The sequence below is a fragment of the Orycteropus afer genome, unplaced genomic scaffold, assembly GCF_000298275.1.
Source record: "Orycteropus afer afer isolate SDZICR_OR568_19922 unplaced genomic scaffold, OryAfe1.0 scaffold00933, whole genome shotgun sequence".
Classification (NCBI taxonomy): Eukaryota; Metazoa; Chordata; class Mammalia; order Tubulidentata; family Orycteropodidae; genus Orycteropus; species Orycteropus afer.
The window spans coordinates 68,339-83,348 of NW_006922520.1; the positions used below are offsets into that span (position 1 = coordinate 68,339).

Genomic DNA, 15,010 nt, shown 5'->3' on the forward strand with positions numbered 1-15,010 from the left:
TGGTAGCATAGTGGCTAAAGCACTTGACTGCTAACCAGAAGGCTGGCGGTTCAAACCCACCAGCCACTCCTTGGAAGGAAGTTTGGGCAATCCTACTTCCGTAGTGATACTGCCTCGGAAACCCAAGGAGGGGTCGCTATGAGTTGGGGCCGACTCGACGGCACATAACAACAACAACAACATGTATTAATATATTCTACAAATCTATCAAAAAATATAGTAGAGCATACAGGGGACAAAGTTATGAAAACTTCTTAGTCATAACCAAACCCTTTGAAGAAATCAGCCACTGGTTATGGGAATTTAGGACCATAGTCTTGGGGGACACTAAGGTCCATGGACATAATATTGTTCACAAAAACAATGTTCTACATCCTACTTTGGTGAGTAGCAACTAGGGTATTAAAAGCTTTGAGAGGCCATCTCAGATGAAACTATTGGTCTCTCCCTGTATGGAGCAAAGAAGAGCGAATAAAATTAAAAATGCAAGAAAATAATTAGTCCAAAGGACTAATGGACCATGTGAACCTCAGCTTCCATGACCCTGAGACCAGAAGAACTACATGATGCCTGGCTGCCACTGCTGACAGCTCTGAAAGAGATCACCATATGAGGTCCTGAATAGAGGTGGAGGACAAAGTGGAACAAAATTCAAAATTATAAAAAATACTAGGCTTACTGGTCTGATGATGACTGCTGGAACCCCGAAGATTATGGCCCTTATATACCCTTCAAGCTGAGAACTCAACTCAACCTCTGTGGCTCAACTTTTAGCCAAACTATAGACAGGCCTATAATGTGAACAGTGATACTAGGAGGGTATGTACTCATTAGAACAATCAACCATAGGAGATCCAAAGGGCAGCATTTGCCTGGGTATACCCTAGGAAACCAGGAGGGGATGGGAAGGAAGAACAAATGGATGTGGTAGATTTGGGGAGGAAGTGGGCAGAGTGCTGTTGCATTATGGGGATTGCAGTGGATTTCACAAAACAATGTGTGTGGATTGTTGAATGGAAAACCAATTTGCCCTATAAACTTTCACCTACATCACATTAAAAAAAAAAAAAGTCTTGTGAGCCATCATCTAAAGTGCAACTATTTGTCTCTCTCCCATCTGGTGTAAGGAGAGTGAAGAAATTCAAAGACACCTGGACAGAATTAGTCTACCAGACTAATGGACCACATGAACCTCAGCCTCCAGGACCCTGAGACTAGAAGAACTAGATGGTGCCCAGCTACCACAACTGACTGCTCTGAAAGGATCACATTAGAAGGTCTTAGGATAGAGTTGGAGAAATATGTGGAACAAAACTCAGAATTATATATTATATCTATATGTATATCTATATCTATATTTATGAGACTAGAGTCTGGTGGATCCCCAAAACTATAGCCTCAAGCCTGAACTCACCCCCGTAGCTCTACTTACAGCCAAACTATACTGAGGACTATACGGTGAACAATAATATAATGAAGGTATATACTTCTTAGAACAATCAACCATATGAGATCAAATGGGCAGACTTTGCCCAGGGATAAAGTTTGGAAGGCAAGTGGAGTAGGTAAGAAGGATGAATAGGAATTGTAAACACAGGGAGGAAGTGAAAAGAGTGCTATTACATTGTGGGGTTTGCAATCAATGCCAAAAAACCAAATGTATATGGATTGTTTAATGGCAAACCAATTTGCTCTGTTAACTTTCACCTAAATCACAATAAAAAGTTAAAAAAAAAGTAAGAAAATTAATTAAATATTTAAGTTAAAACATAAAGGACTGGTTAAACAGCAGGTTAGACACTACTGAGCAAGAATTAATAGACTGCAAGCTAGATATGAAGAAATTAATCAGAAAATATACAGACAAATAATTAAAATTAACTAGGTACCAAAACCAAAAACCCAACCCGCTGCCATTGAGTGGATTCTGATTCATAGCAACCCTACAGGACAAGGTAGAACTGCCCCATAGGGTTTCTAAGGTTGTACATCTTTATGGAAAATATTGCCTCACCTTTCTCCCTCGGAGTGGCTCATGGGTTCAAACTGACAATTTTCTGGTTAGCAGTCCAATGATTTAAGCACAGCACCACCAGAGCTCCTTAATTAGGTACAGTATGGTTCAACCAATTAAAAAAAAAAAAAAAAAAAATTCCCTTCTCATACCTGCAACAGAAATCTTGAGTGGATTTAAATGATTAAGTGTTCAACTACTAGCAGAAAGAAAGGTTGGGGGTTCGAACACACCCAGAGGTGCTTCAGAAGACATGCCTGGAAATTTGATTCTGAAAGGTCACAGCCTTGAGGAACCCTAAGCAACAGTTTCTCTTTGCATAACTGGGGTCACCATGAGTTGGAATTGATTGTAGGGCAACTAACTGACAACAAGAACAGTTGAAACACTAATTTTAAAAAAGGTAACATTTACAGTAATCACCACAAACACAACCATAGCTATAATAACAATAAAATAAGGTACCTAAGGGGAAAAGGTACCTAAGGTACCTAAGGGAGCTCTGGTCACTTGACTGCTAACCAGAAGGCTGGAGGTTCAAACACACCAGCCACTTCTCCAAAGGAAGATGGGGCAATCTACTTCCGTAGTGATACTGCCTCGGAAATCCAAGGAGGGGTCGCTATGAGTTGGGGCAGACTCAACAGTACATAACAAAAACAAGAGGGAGACCAATAGACCAGTCAATGGGAGTAGAGAGTCTAAAAGCAGGCTCGGGAACGTGTGGAAACAAGGCTCTCTAGAGCAGAAGAGACAGAATGGGCTATTAAATAAAAAGTACTGAGTTATTTTTTTTTAACCTATTAATAAAAACTACACTGGATCCCTCCTTCACACTATTATCAAAAATCAATTCCAGCCCCTCCTCGGAAAGAAGGTTGGGCAATCGACTTCCATGGTGATATTGCCTCAGAAAGCCAAGGAGGGGTCACTATGAGTCGTGTTGGACTCGATGGCACATAACAACAACAACAGGTGAATTAAGAAGCAAAATATGAAAGCAGAATTTTTTTTTTTGCTAATATCTGTGTAACTTCAAAGTAGAAGAGGATTTCTAAAATAAGCCATCAAATACGAAAACCAGAGAGAAGCATTCAGTTGCATTAACTGAAAATCTGTATATTCATCAAAAGACACTTAAATAGTGAAAGTATGAGTTAAGGATTAGGAGAAAATATTTCCAATAACACAAATGACAAAATATTGATGTCCAGAAGAGATAATGGACTTCTAAAATCAATAAGCTAAAAATAACCCAATTCTTTAAAGAAATAAGCAAATAATAATATTTCAGATAATTCACAGTTAAGATACATGTTGAAGCAGTGGGAATATATAAATAAATATTATTATTTATAAATTTTAATTTATAATTTTACTTACAAAATTTTATATAACCTGTTTGGAGAAAAATTTGGCTATAGATAATAAAGTGGGCACTGGGACTAATAATGCCACTTCCGGAAGCTTAGATACTTGCCACTCTTACTAAGGCTTGTGACTCAGGTTTATTAATGTCATCTGGGAGCTTGTTAGAAATGCAGAGTTTTAAGCCACATGTCAGACTAACTTAGTCAAATCTGCTTTTTTTCTTTTTTTAAATGAGATTCCCATGTGATTTGTTTGAGAAGCATTGATCTATTTAACTTTACATGTGTACAAAGACATAAGAATGCTTATGGTGGCCTTATTTATGAGAGCAGAGCATAAAATTGGAAAGAAATTAAATATCCACCAACCATGAAATGAATAAATAATTTGTTGTATTATTCTCACAATGTAACTTTATACAATAGTGAAAATAAATGAACTAGGACCGTTTGTGTCAACACACATGAATCTCATAGAAAATGGTCAGTGAAAAAAAGGTGCAGAAGCAATAGAGAATTATACCATTTACATAAAATTTAAATATGAGAAAGAAAAGTGTTCTACATATGGTCTAAAAGTGTAAAGTTATATATGGAAATGATAAACATTTGAATTTAATGTAAACCGGCTTAAATTCTGTTCTTATTCTGAAGCTTTTTTAAGCACATAGGTGTTTACTGGTGTTTACTGGTGGCGTAGTGCCTAAAGCATTTAACTGCTAACCAGAGGGCTACTGGTTCAAATCCAAATCCTTCCTCGGAAGGACAATTGGGCAATCTATTTCCGTAGAGATACTGCATCGGAAACTGAAGGAGGGGTGGCTATGAGTCGCATCGGACTTGAGGGCAGTGAGTTTAGCTTTATATTTTTGTAACATTTTATACATCATGATAAAATGCAAACAATAAAGAAAAAATTCAAGGCTAGTTGGCAGAGTAGTTATTTGAATACAAGTATGTGGCCTGGAGGCACTGTTCCCAATTATTACACAATCGACCAAATGGTAGTTTTTAGTCTGATAGTTTGTAATCAAATTGTTGCTTTTATATAAATAATATATTCTAAAATAATATATTAAAATATTATTAAAATAATGTGTTGAGCATGTTTTTAGTTTTACAACAACAACAAATTTCCTTGCTGAAGCAAATTAACTTATGTGCGTAGTGCCTAAGGCATTTAACTGCTAATCAGAACGCTGGTGGTTCAAACCCACCAGCTACTCCTTGGAAGGAAGGTTGGGCAATCTACTTCTTTAGTGATAATGCCTCAGAAACCCAAAGAGGGATCACTATGAGTAGGATCCGACTCCATGGCAGTGAGTTTGGTTTCTTTTGGTTTGGTGGTACAGTAATTATGGCATTTGGCTACTAACCAGAAGGTTGGCAGTTCAAACCCACCAGCTGCTCTGTGACAGGAAAATGAAGGAATCTACTTTCATAGAGATTTAAAGCCTTGGAAACCCTTTGGGTCACTATGAGTCAGAATTGACTTGATGGCAATGTGTTTGTTTTTGGTATGATCAGATTAAATAAGGTAAATGAGTTTGGTTTCAAGTAATTATTTGATAATATATGTATTTCCAACCATTCTTAGAATAGTGGGAATTATAGAGCTAACATTCCAAACATTTTTCTCCTCTCAAATATCCTCTTACCCTTACAAAAATAAACCTTGAAAATATTGTCATAAAAAGAGCATTATAGAAGAACTGAACTCTGAAAAGTATATTAACAACAACTGCTACTATAATCTGATAATTTTCCACTACAAGAATACTGTCTTTTGATTTTTGTTGTAATTTTAAATAGTCTACTGGGCTCTATGAATTTCTTTTCTTTATGCTATACTTTTGAACAAATAGTTGAGCTCCCAGGAAAAGGGCAAATTCCAAGTCAATATTGATGATTGAAATTTTGTTGACACCCTGTTCCTCCTACCCCTTCAAAAACTTCTAATTTAAGTCCAGGATTTCCAGAATGCAGAGAGCACATCTTTCTCTCTCTCTCTCTTTTCACTTTACTTATCAGAATTTCCTAGAGAACTGGAAGCTAACAAATTCATTAAAGAACAGGGAGACTGTAACATTCATATGCAAATTGTTAAACCTTCACCTGAAAGAGCCTTATTTTTTTCTAGCTATTGGTCTTCATTAAGCCCACCCAATGCTTTTACCTTATTCTCCTCAGCAATTAATAATTACTAATAAAGAGAAAGAGAATGAATATTATTACTTTGCATCATTATTATCACTATGATTGGTAAACTGATGAGCTCTCGTGGCACAGTGCCTAAGGCATTTGACTGCTAACCAGAAGGTTGGTGGTTGAAACCCACCAGCCACTCCACAGAAGGAAGACTGGACAATCTACTTGCATAAAGATTTACCGCCTTGGAAACCCAAAGGGGGTTGCTATGAGTCAGCATGGAGTAGATGGCAGTGAGATTTTTTTTTTTTTAAGGTCATACACATAGTAAATACATGTTACATGTTTTTTCATTTTTTACATGCTATGTTTTTAGAATACGTGTTAATGAACCAAGCTAACATTACAGTTATCAGGAGTGGGAACTGAGGCTTGTACTGTTTTGTCACTGAAAACCCAGTATAGTTTCTGGCCTGCCAGAAGTGCCTGGCATGGAGAACGAGCAAAGAATGATACTAGTAGAGGAAAGCAGATGGTGAGAATTAGAAACCCTCCACCCCCTAAGAAGTACACTCAACTTAAGGGAGAATTTATTCTCTTGCATCTTTGTTGTATGCATTTCTTGTAAATGATGAGTTAATTCTCACTAATAATTAAAAGGCCACATTTTCCAAATTATCTAAGCAAACTTTTTCTCTTTGATGTTCCTTTCTAGTGAATTTCAATCAAAATTCATGGTTTTGAGAAAACAATTACAGCTTTAGTGTTTGAAGATTGAGGAATACTACACTCAGAATAGTATTTTCCACTGGGGTGCAAAAATCTATCCTAATTTCAATTACTTGGAAAAAAAGAAAAGGAAAAACTTTCTCTTTTTTAAAATGGAAACATTTAGATGTAATTTTGTAATCTTCTTTTCTAAGTGAATTGTCAACTTTATGCTATATAGGTTCTTTTTTCATTAATGGAAAAATCAGCTATAATTTGATGGATAAACATATCAATTACTGAGAAGCCCCGATCATTACTAAGCCTGTGGTATTGATAGGCTATTCAGGATGCCCAGCAAAACTTCAGCTTCACATCTTATCTTGTGTCCCTGGCCAAGGAACTACATTGAAATGCTGGGCTTGTTTTAAATTTCCTGTGAAAATGTTAAAAACCTTCATCTCCTATAAACTATTTTAGAGAAAATTCATATGATGAAATGATGTCTCAAACCCTAGATCCATAACCACACAAGTCGACACTTGCATCTAGTATATAGGCAGTCACTGAGTTATAAACATCCAACTTAGCTCATAGTTACACACCAAACCCCATCAAGCCTATTATAGGTATCCTCCACTTTTCAAAATTTTCTTTATGCCACTGTGACTTTATAAAAGACCTATGTGAATAGCTGTTTTCACTAACCAAAAGATATCCAAAGAGGACTTTCATTTTTACAAAAAAAAAAAAAAGGAGAAAAGCAAAATTAGTGTTTAGTGTTTGTTTTGCAGTGAGCCATTAAAGAAGCAGCGTGAACCCTGAGCAATGAGTGTGGGATCATCAAGATCCTTCCCAGGACTATCCGTGTATTATTTCTGCTTTATATAGGCTATGTTCCTGCTTTTACTATATGTTAATGTTATTTTGTGTTTTACATATTATTTAGTATGATTTAGTAGCTTAATTTTTGGCTCTGGAATATGGTGCCTTGAATGAATATGGCCTCTCTAGCCATAGTCTTTGTAACTCCCACCAAATGACTGGGTAGGACTATGCAAATGTGAGGTACTTGTGGTCCACCAAGAGGATTGGATAGCTTGATAATAATGTAAACAAAGTTCATGGCACCCTGTAGGGGTAGGACCATGCACATAAGATGTATGGAACCCTCACATGGGGATTGTTCAGTTTTGCCATCTTGCTAGGTTTAAAATGACCCATTCCATAGGCAGAAATGGGGGATCTTGACTACTGTTAGGAAAGAAGAGCCAGGGGTAGAGCACATGGTTTGGACCTGAGATCCCAGCACTGAAGTCCCTTGACACAGGAGACAGAGAGAGAGAAAGCTGCACCACTTTGTTAAGATGGCAACAAACAGTGAGGAGCAGTGGCAGAGAAATGGTGGCAGCAGAAGTAGCAGAGCCAAGAGGCTGGCAAGAGACAGCAACCCACAGAGAGAGAAAGCTGAGTACCTTTGAGCAGGAGACTTGCTGGCAGAAGCAGGTTCCTCTGAGCATTTATCAACTGAACTAAAAGAGCTTTGTAACACTTGCCAAAGCAGGGAGCAGACCAAGGATGGTGAACCCAAGAGGATGAGGGCCAGAAGGAGAAGTACCTGTGGGCACTGTTGAGAAGAGGCTGTCTTGATCAAAGAACTGTATCCTGAGTCATTTCTGATCCTGAATTGTAAACTATCATTCCCCATGGCAGTGAATACTGTCTGTGAGTTCTGTGGACATTACAATGAATTATCAAACCCAACAGAGAAGTAGAGAATGTCATAGGAGGGATGGTTGGTGTTAGAATTGGTAGAAAGGGTGGACATTGGTGGCATGTCTGGCCTCTGCATCATAGGAATCTTCCTTGGGCTATTGATCTTGATATTCCTTCTTCCCTGTGAAGTTAAAGGAGGTCGGACACTGCTGCCATACATTTTTACCATGAACACTCAAAGTTTTTTCCCATATAAATTAATGGTAATTGGTTCTTCACTTTAAGCCATTTCAGCTTATGAAAGATTTCATAGGAACGCTGTACTTGGGCAGTGGAGAAAAACTGTATATTCAAAATTCAAGATACATACAATGGTTCATAAAAACAAATGGGCACTACTTTGTGACATGCATCAATACACTATTATTATTATTATTATTATTGCATTATGTTAAAGATATTTCAGTATATGTAGAAGTGTTTCTTTAAAATCTTTTATGCATAGAAAGTTACACTATATACTGAGACAAACGTCTGACTGATGACATTAGATACAAACTGTTTTAACTTACTTACAAATTCAACTTATAGACAGACTTAGGAAATGAACTTCTTTATCATCCAGGAGCTGCCTGTATTAAAAAAAGAAATAAAAGCAGAATCACTGGGCTTTTTCTTAACTAGTGATGTAATCAATAATATCTAATACAAAAGGAGCTTCTCTGTAAGTTAATTTCAGAGGTCTTGAAGAATAAGGGCCTAACTCTTCATCCAGGAGATTTGATTTGCACCATTTTCTTCAGCCATATCTGGAAGTCCATATAGTAAAAGGTTAAATATAGAAGAGTTGGCAAAGTGTGAACATGAAGAAATGCAACATCATTCTGCTATCATTATCCCCAAATCCAAACCCATTGCTATGGAGTCTGTTCCAACTTATAGTGGCCCTGTAGGAAAAAATAGAACTCCATAGGGTTCCCAAGGTTGTAAATCTTTACAGAAGCAGACTACTTTAACTTTCTCCCACAGAGTGGCTGGTGGGTTTGAACTGCCAACTTGGTTAGCAGCAAAATGCTTTAGCCACTGCACCACCAGTGCTATTATTATTTATCACAGTATTAATTTAATACTGTAAAAAGTTACATATAATGATCTGTTTGTCCCTTGAAGGCTGTGGCAGTGCCAAATACCCCTTCACACTTCTTTCTTCCTAATGTTCTTAATACTGCCTAAAATACTAGTTGTAATTTTTAAGAAATGAAATGTTTGAAATATTATGTATATTATTTCTGAGGACAGAACACAGACAATTGTTTTTATTTTCCAAAACTTGAAAATGCTTCAGTTTGGAATATTAAAGCAGAATAGAAAATGTTAGTCCTCATGTATAAAATTAACTCTAGATTTTGGAAAAGAAAAATAAGCTTGTCAGTTGTAAAACCATTTGGGATCTGTCATGGATTGAATCGTGTCCCCCCAAAATATGTGTCAACTTAGCTAGGCCATGATTCTCAGTTTTGGCATTTATGTAATGATGTAATTTGGCAGGTATGAATATGTAATCATCCTCCAATCATGTGACCATGATCAATGTGATCAACCAATCAGTTTTAAGGGGATTGTGGTGGGATTCAATGTCCTTATTCAGATCACAGCCATGATTCAATGTAAGAGGAGTTTCCTTGGGGTGTTGATTGTATCATCTTTATTTTATAAGAGGTAAAAGGAAAGTGAAGTGGGCAGAGAATGAGGAACCACAGTGCCACCAAGAAAGAAGATCCAGGAGTGGAACATGTCATTTGGACACAGGGTCCCTGGTCTAAGAACCTCTTAGACCCAGGGGAAGATGGATGTCAAAACACACTGAGATCTCCAAGGAACGCCAGGCCCACAGATGTTGAGAAGAGACATCTTACCCCAGAGTTGACAGAGAGGGACAGTATTCCCCTAGAGCTGGAGCCTTGAATTTGGACTTCTATCCACCTAACATGTGAGAGAATAAATCTTTGTTTGTGCTACTCACTTGTGGTATTTCTGTTATAGCAGCACTGGATAACTAAGACAAGATCCAAGAGATGAAAACATAATTGCTGGCATGTTTAGTAACTTATTTGTAATTTACATATTTATTTGTGTTAAACCATGTATTATCCCTATGCAAGTACCTGTCTGATATGTATATATTTGTGTTTTTCCTTTAAATTTCTTTTTATTCTTTGTTTCTCTTATCAACTATATTTCCAAAATTTTGTCTCTGGAGGACACAGGTTTTAGATTCCCCATTATAATTTTTGGATCTGTAATTGTATTGTAACAAATCTATTCAGTTCTGTATTTTTGAGAAGATTTTGAAAGGGGAATAGGTACCTGAATGAATCTTATAAAGACTTCTTCACAGTGTGGAGCCGTTATTGCCCTGTATACTTATCTCTTTTCAGTGCTATGAATCATCATAAATGGCAGATTCATTACTGTGACATGCTTCAATGTTTGTGTGAGAACTGTGCTGAGCACTGAAATGTGAAACAATCCATCTTTAAACATTTTACACACTGCTCCTCTACTGTCTGCATTGACCCAACTGGGATTTCTTAGTGATTGCTCTTTTGTTGGGTCTTGGAGAATTCAAAGCTATGAAATTGAGAACTCAAATTTGAATACAACATTAAGAGAAGTATAAGCTATAGTGAATTTGTGTGTGTTATCTAGATCATTCTGCAAATGCATTTTGCCCTTTTCCTTTACTTTAGTCACGTATCACAATGTATTGGTGAAACTTGTTTTGTTTATTCTAATTGATTAATAATTTATACGTTACTATGTTTGCTTAAATAAAGTTAAATTTTATTTTCATCGTAAGAAAACAGCTTAGGAAAAAGGCTTCCATAGAAGCCTCTTTACTTTCTATGTTTAGTCATCCCCATTTTGAAAATTCAATGCTGTTTGTTTTTTTCTTTTCTTTTGCAGATAAAGGTGAATGTGTAGAAACGTTTGATTCCCAAAGTACAGTCTTTGCCAGCACAAAGACCAAATAGGTGAAGGTATTCATCCAGTTCTTTTAAAACTGCATTCCAACTGAAAATCTGAATGACAGATGCTGCAGGCTTTTCAAAGGAACAAAAATTTTAATAAGCTTGATATACAAGGTAAAGATAAAAAGGGAACTAAATTTTTTTAAATAAAATGAAATAAAATAAAAAATCTCAATGCCACTTTTCTTTTAAACCATCTTTCCTTTTCTTGAGGTTGTGGGATTTCCTCAATACCTGATTAATTTCACAAGCAGAGGTTAACAGCTGGCGCTCTAAAGCGTTTGCCGGAAGGTGGCGACATAAACCCTTATGATTAGAGCTGTCCCTGGTGCTGAACACAGTTTCAGAGTTTAAGAGACTCTCAGGGGCCAGCCACAAGGGATTCCACTAAGTTCTCCCTAGAGGTTTATAGTCTCTGGTAAGAAATGCCAGAGGCCATATTAAACACCCAGCATCAATTACAACTCATAGGCAAAAGATTTCATTTTGCTCACTTCAATTAAAAGAGTAATGGTGATGAGAAGTTATTTGTGTATGTGTGTGTATGTGTGTGTATGTGCACGCGCGTGCGTGTGCGCGCGCGCGCTCCAGTGTGTAGATTACAATATGAATCGGCTTTTCCAGATGCAGCTATTTACCGCTCCCTGTACTCAGACACGTCCTTTATAAGTTCTTTCTCCTCTAATTCCCCAAGACTGTGAAGAAAGTAAGTCACATGCAACATTCTTTCCAAGGGAATCAGATTGGACCGTGAGATAATGAAAGGGGGTGCTTTGTAAAAAAGCTGGGACACACTCCATCTACTTCTCATCAATTAACAATGGTTAATACTCTGTATGCCTCAGAATGCCATCCATCCTGTGGTGTTGACACTACTTAAGAATCTGACAGAAATCTGAGGCAATGAGAAGTTAAAAACAAATTCCCCTCGAGTGTGCCTGTGTGGAAGGTGGAGTTTACTTGCTATAATTTTGTCTGACCAGAGAATCTGGTGTGCATAGCTGGTTTTGAGTGTCTAAGGACAAAAGGGGTTTGAAACCAAAAAACGTCATGCTAGAGGGAGCAAAGCAGGAGCCTGGGGAAGGAGACTGGGTGGGGAAGCATGAAGAGGGGAGGGTTGGCGTAGGAGGGAGGGAGATTGGCTGGTGGAGCGACAAACAGGGATAAAGAAAGGAGAGTGAGAAGGGAGAGGGAGACTGAAAAGGAGGGCTAGTTGGAAAAGGCGGGGAGGAGGAGGAAGGAAGCTGGAGAGAAAAGGGTGGAGGAGACAGTGGGAGAGAGAGGAGAGAAGGGTCATAGAGTGGCTGTGGCCGTGGAGGATGGGATTTCTCTGTTCCAGCTACTTCTGGGATTGGAGACTGTTTGCTAGTGGGGAGACTCCAGCTCAGCCAGCCAGTTGGGCAGTAGCAAAGTAAAATGGACAAAAAGAGACAGACGTTACAGCTACCTTTCCGCCGCCGTCGCCGAGCGCTCCGGGAGTTGCTCTCCAGCCGGCTCCACTTCCCCAGTTGGCGTCTTTGAACTCGCTGGACCACTGGAGTCCAGGCAGCGCCTAGAAGCCGCTCTGCGGGGATGCCTTCATTGGAGAAGTAAGAACTTCCGGCCCGGGTCCTTGCATCCTCCCCCGAAACATCCCAGAAGAAAGGGGAGAAAGACCCCAGGGGGAGGAGCAAGGGGGATCCTCGCGCAGATCTTTGTCCCCTCTCCTGGCCCCGCAGGGAGCGCAGGCATGGATGCGCTCAGCTCTGGCCAAGGCAACAACACCACCGCTGCCGAGGGTTCATTTGGAGCAGGCAGCAATGCTACTGACATATCCGACGTGACCTTCAGCTACCAAGTGATCACCTCCTTGCTCCTGGGCACACTCATTTTCTGCGCGGTGCTGGGCAATGCCTGTGTGGTTGCCGCCATCGCCCTGGAGCGTTCCCTGCAGAACGTGGCCAACTATCTCATTGGCTCACTAGCCATCACCGACCTCATGGTGTCGGTGCTGGTGCTGCCCATGGCCGCGCTCTACCAGGTGCTCAACAAGTGGACGCTAGGTCAGGTCACCTGCGACCTGTTCATCGCGCTCGACGTGTTGTGCTGCACCTCATCCATCCTGCACCTGTGCGCCATCGCGTTGGACAGGTACTGGGCCATCACAGACCCCATTGACTACGTGAACAAGAGGACGCCCAGGCGTGCTGCTGCGCTGATCTCTCTCACTTGGCTCATTGGCTTCCTCATCTCCATCCCGCCCATGCTGGGCTGGCGTACCCCTGAAGACCGCTCGGACCCGAACGCGTGCACCATCAGCAAAGACCACGGCTACACTATTTACTCCACCTTCGGCGCTTTCTACATCCCGCTGGTGCTCATGCTGGTTCTCTATGGCCGCATCTTCAGAGCGGCGCGCTTCCGCATTCGCAAGACAGTTAAGAAAGTGGAAAAGAAGGCAGCAGACACCCGTCGTGGGGCCTCTCCAGCCCCGGAGCCTAAGAAGAGCGTGAATGGAGAGCCTGGGAACAGGGACTGGAGGCGGGGCGTGGAGAACAAGGCAGGGGTAGCTCCGTGCTCAAATGGGGCGGTGAGACAGGGTGATTACGGTGCCGCCCTGGAGGTGATCGAGGTGCACCGCGTGGGCAACTCCAAAGAACACCTGCCTCTGCCCAGCGAGGCTGGTGCGGCCCCTAGTGCGACCGCCTCTTTCGAGAGGAAAAATGAGCGCAACGCTGAGGCCAAGCGCAAGATGGCTCTAGCTCGTGAAAGGAAGACCGTCAAGACGTTGGGCATCATCATGGGCACCTTCATCCTCTGCTGGCTGCCCTTCTTCATCGTAGCCCTGGTCCTCCCCTTTTGCGAGAGCAGCTGCCACATGCCCACCCTGTTGGGCGCCATAATCAATTGGCTTGGCTATTCCAACTCCCTGCTCAACCCTGTCATCTACGCCTACTTCAACAAGGACTTTCAAAACGCGTTTAAGAAGATCATTAAGTGCAAATTCTGCCGCCGATGACAGAGTAGCCAGCGAGTAGGGGGTAACAGAACTCCTCCTGTTGTCCTTTGCCTCCTAAGTCCCCCTGGAAACAACCCGTATAACTTGCTACTTTCCCCCTTAATTCCTTAGTTAGCTGCTCAGTCCGCGTGCTTGCTGGCTTTGTCCGCCTCGCGCCAGGGGAGGGCACTCTGCGCAAAGAAAGAAGGGCCCGAGCTCCTCCAGGAGACTTTGGCTAAGACTTTGGCTTCAGCTTCAGTTTTGGTTCCAGCAATTGCCTTCCCCCTTCTTCTGCCCACCCCTCAAGCAGAAAATCTTTGCGGCATAATGTTTAAACCTCGGTCATTTAGGGCGAGAAATACAAAGAGAAAATAGACTGTTTCTACTGCTGCTGCATCCACTAACTACACCTACCCGAGCACCCTGCTTCTAGAACGTGAACATAAAGTTCAGGACTTTGCTAATTTCCCGCGCCCTCTTGCCGTAGGAGCTTTCACTTTTTTAGATCTCCTGGTCTATCTCTGCTTTCCTTTTCCAGCTTCCCTGCAGTAATTTGCTTGTCCGGAACCTTGGGAGTGTCTGCTACTCCCCACAGTGATGCCTGGGGAATCCCCACCTCCTCCCCTTGTGGACTACAGAGAATAACTCTGCTTCTACAGTCTCTGCTGGCTTTTTTTTTTTTTTTTAATTCAAAGCAATGGCTGGAGGGTGTCTCTTAAGAGTGCACTTGTAAGTACAAAGCCGGGACAGTGAGGTGGGGAGTGAGGAGGGAGTGTGGAAGACTTTGTTTGGGTTTGTCTGGGTGTCAACACACACCAAAGAAACTGATAATCTTACAGTCGGAAGAGTAACGCGAACTTCGGTCCGTATAGATTGCTGCCCAGTGTGCACGTGCTGGCACCCGCTCCTGCGGAAGGCGCCAGTAGCCGCTGTGTGTGCGCTGGGGACACCAAGCGGCCTGACATTCTCCGTTAGGTGCTGCTGTCTGCGGTCTGGCTTGCTCCTGCTCCTCGGGACCTGACTGGAATGCCCTGGGACGCGCAGG

The 15,010-nt window shown here is 40.9% G+C and overlaps 1 protein-coding gene across 1 annotated transcript; it reads left to right on the forward strand.

The window, feature by feature from the left end:
* Positions 1-12,717: 12,717 nt before the first annotated feature.
* Positions 12,718-13,986, forward strand: HTR1A (5-hydroxytryptamine receptor 1A). Its single transcript, XM_007958340.2, has one exon. It carries the CDS (start codon positions 12,718-12,720, stop codon positions 13,984-13,986), a length of 1,269 nt encoding a protein of 422 aa, XP_007956531.1.
* The last annotated feature ends 1,024 nt before the right edge of the window (positions 13,987-15,010 follow it).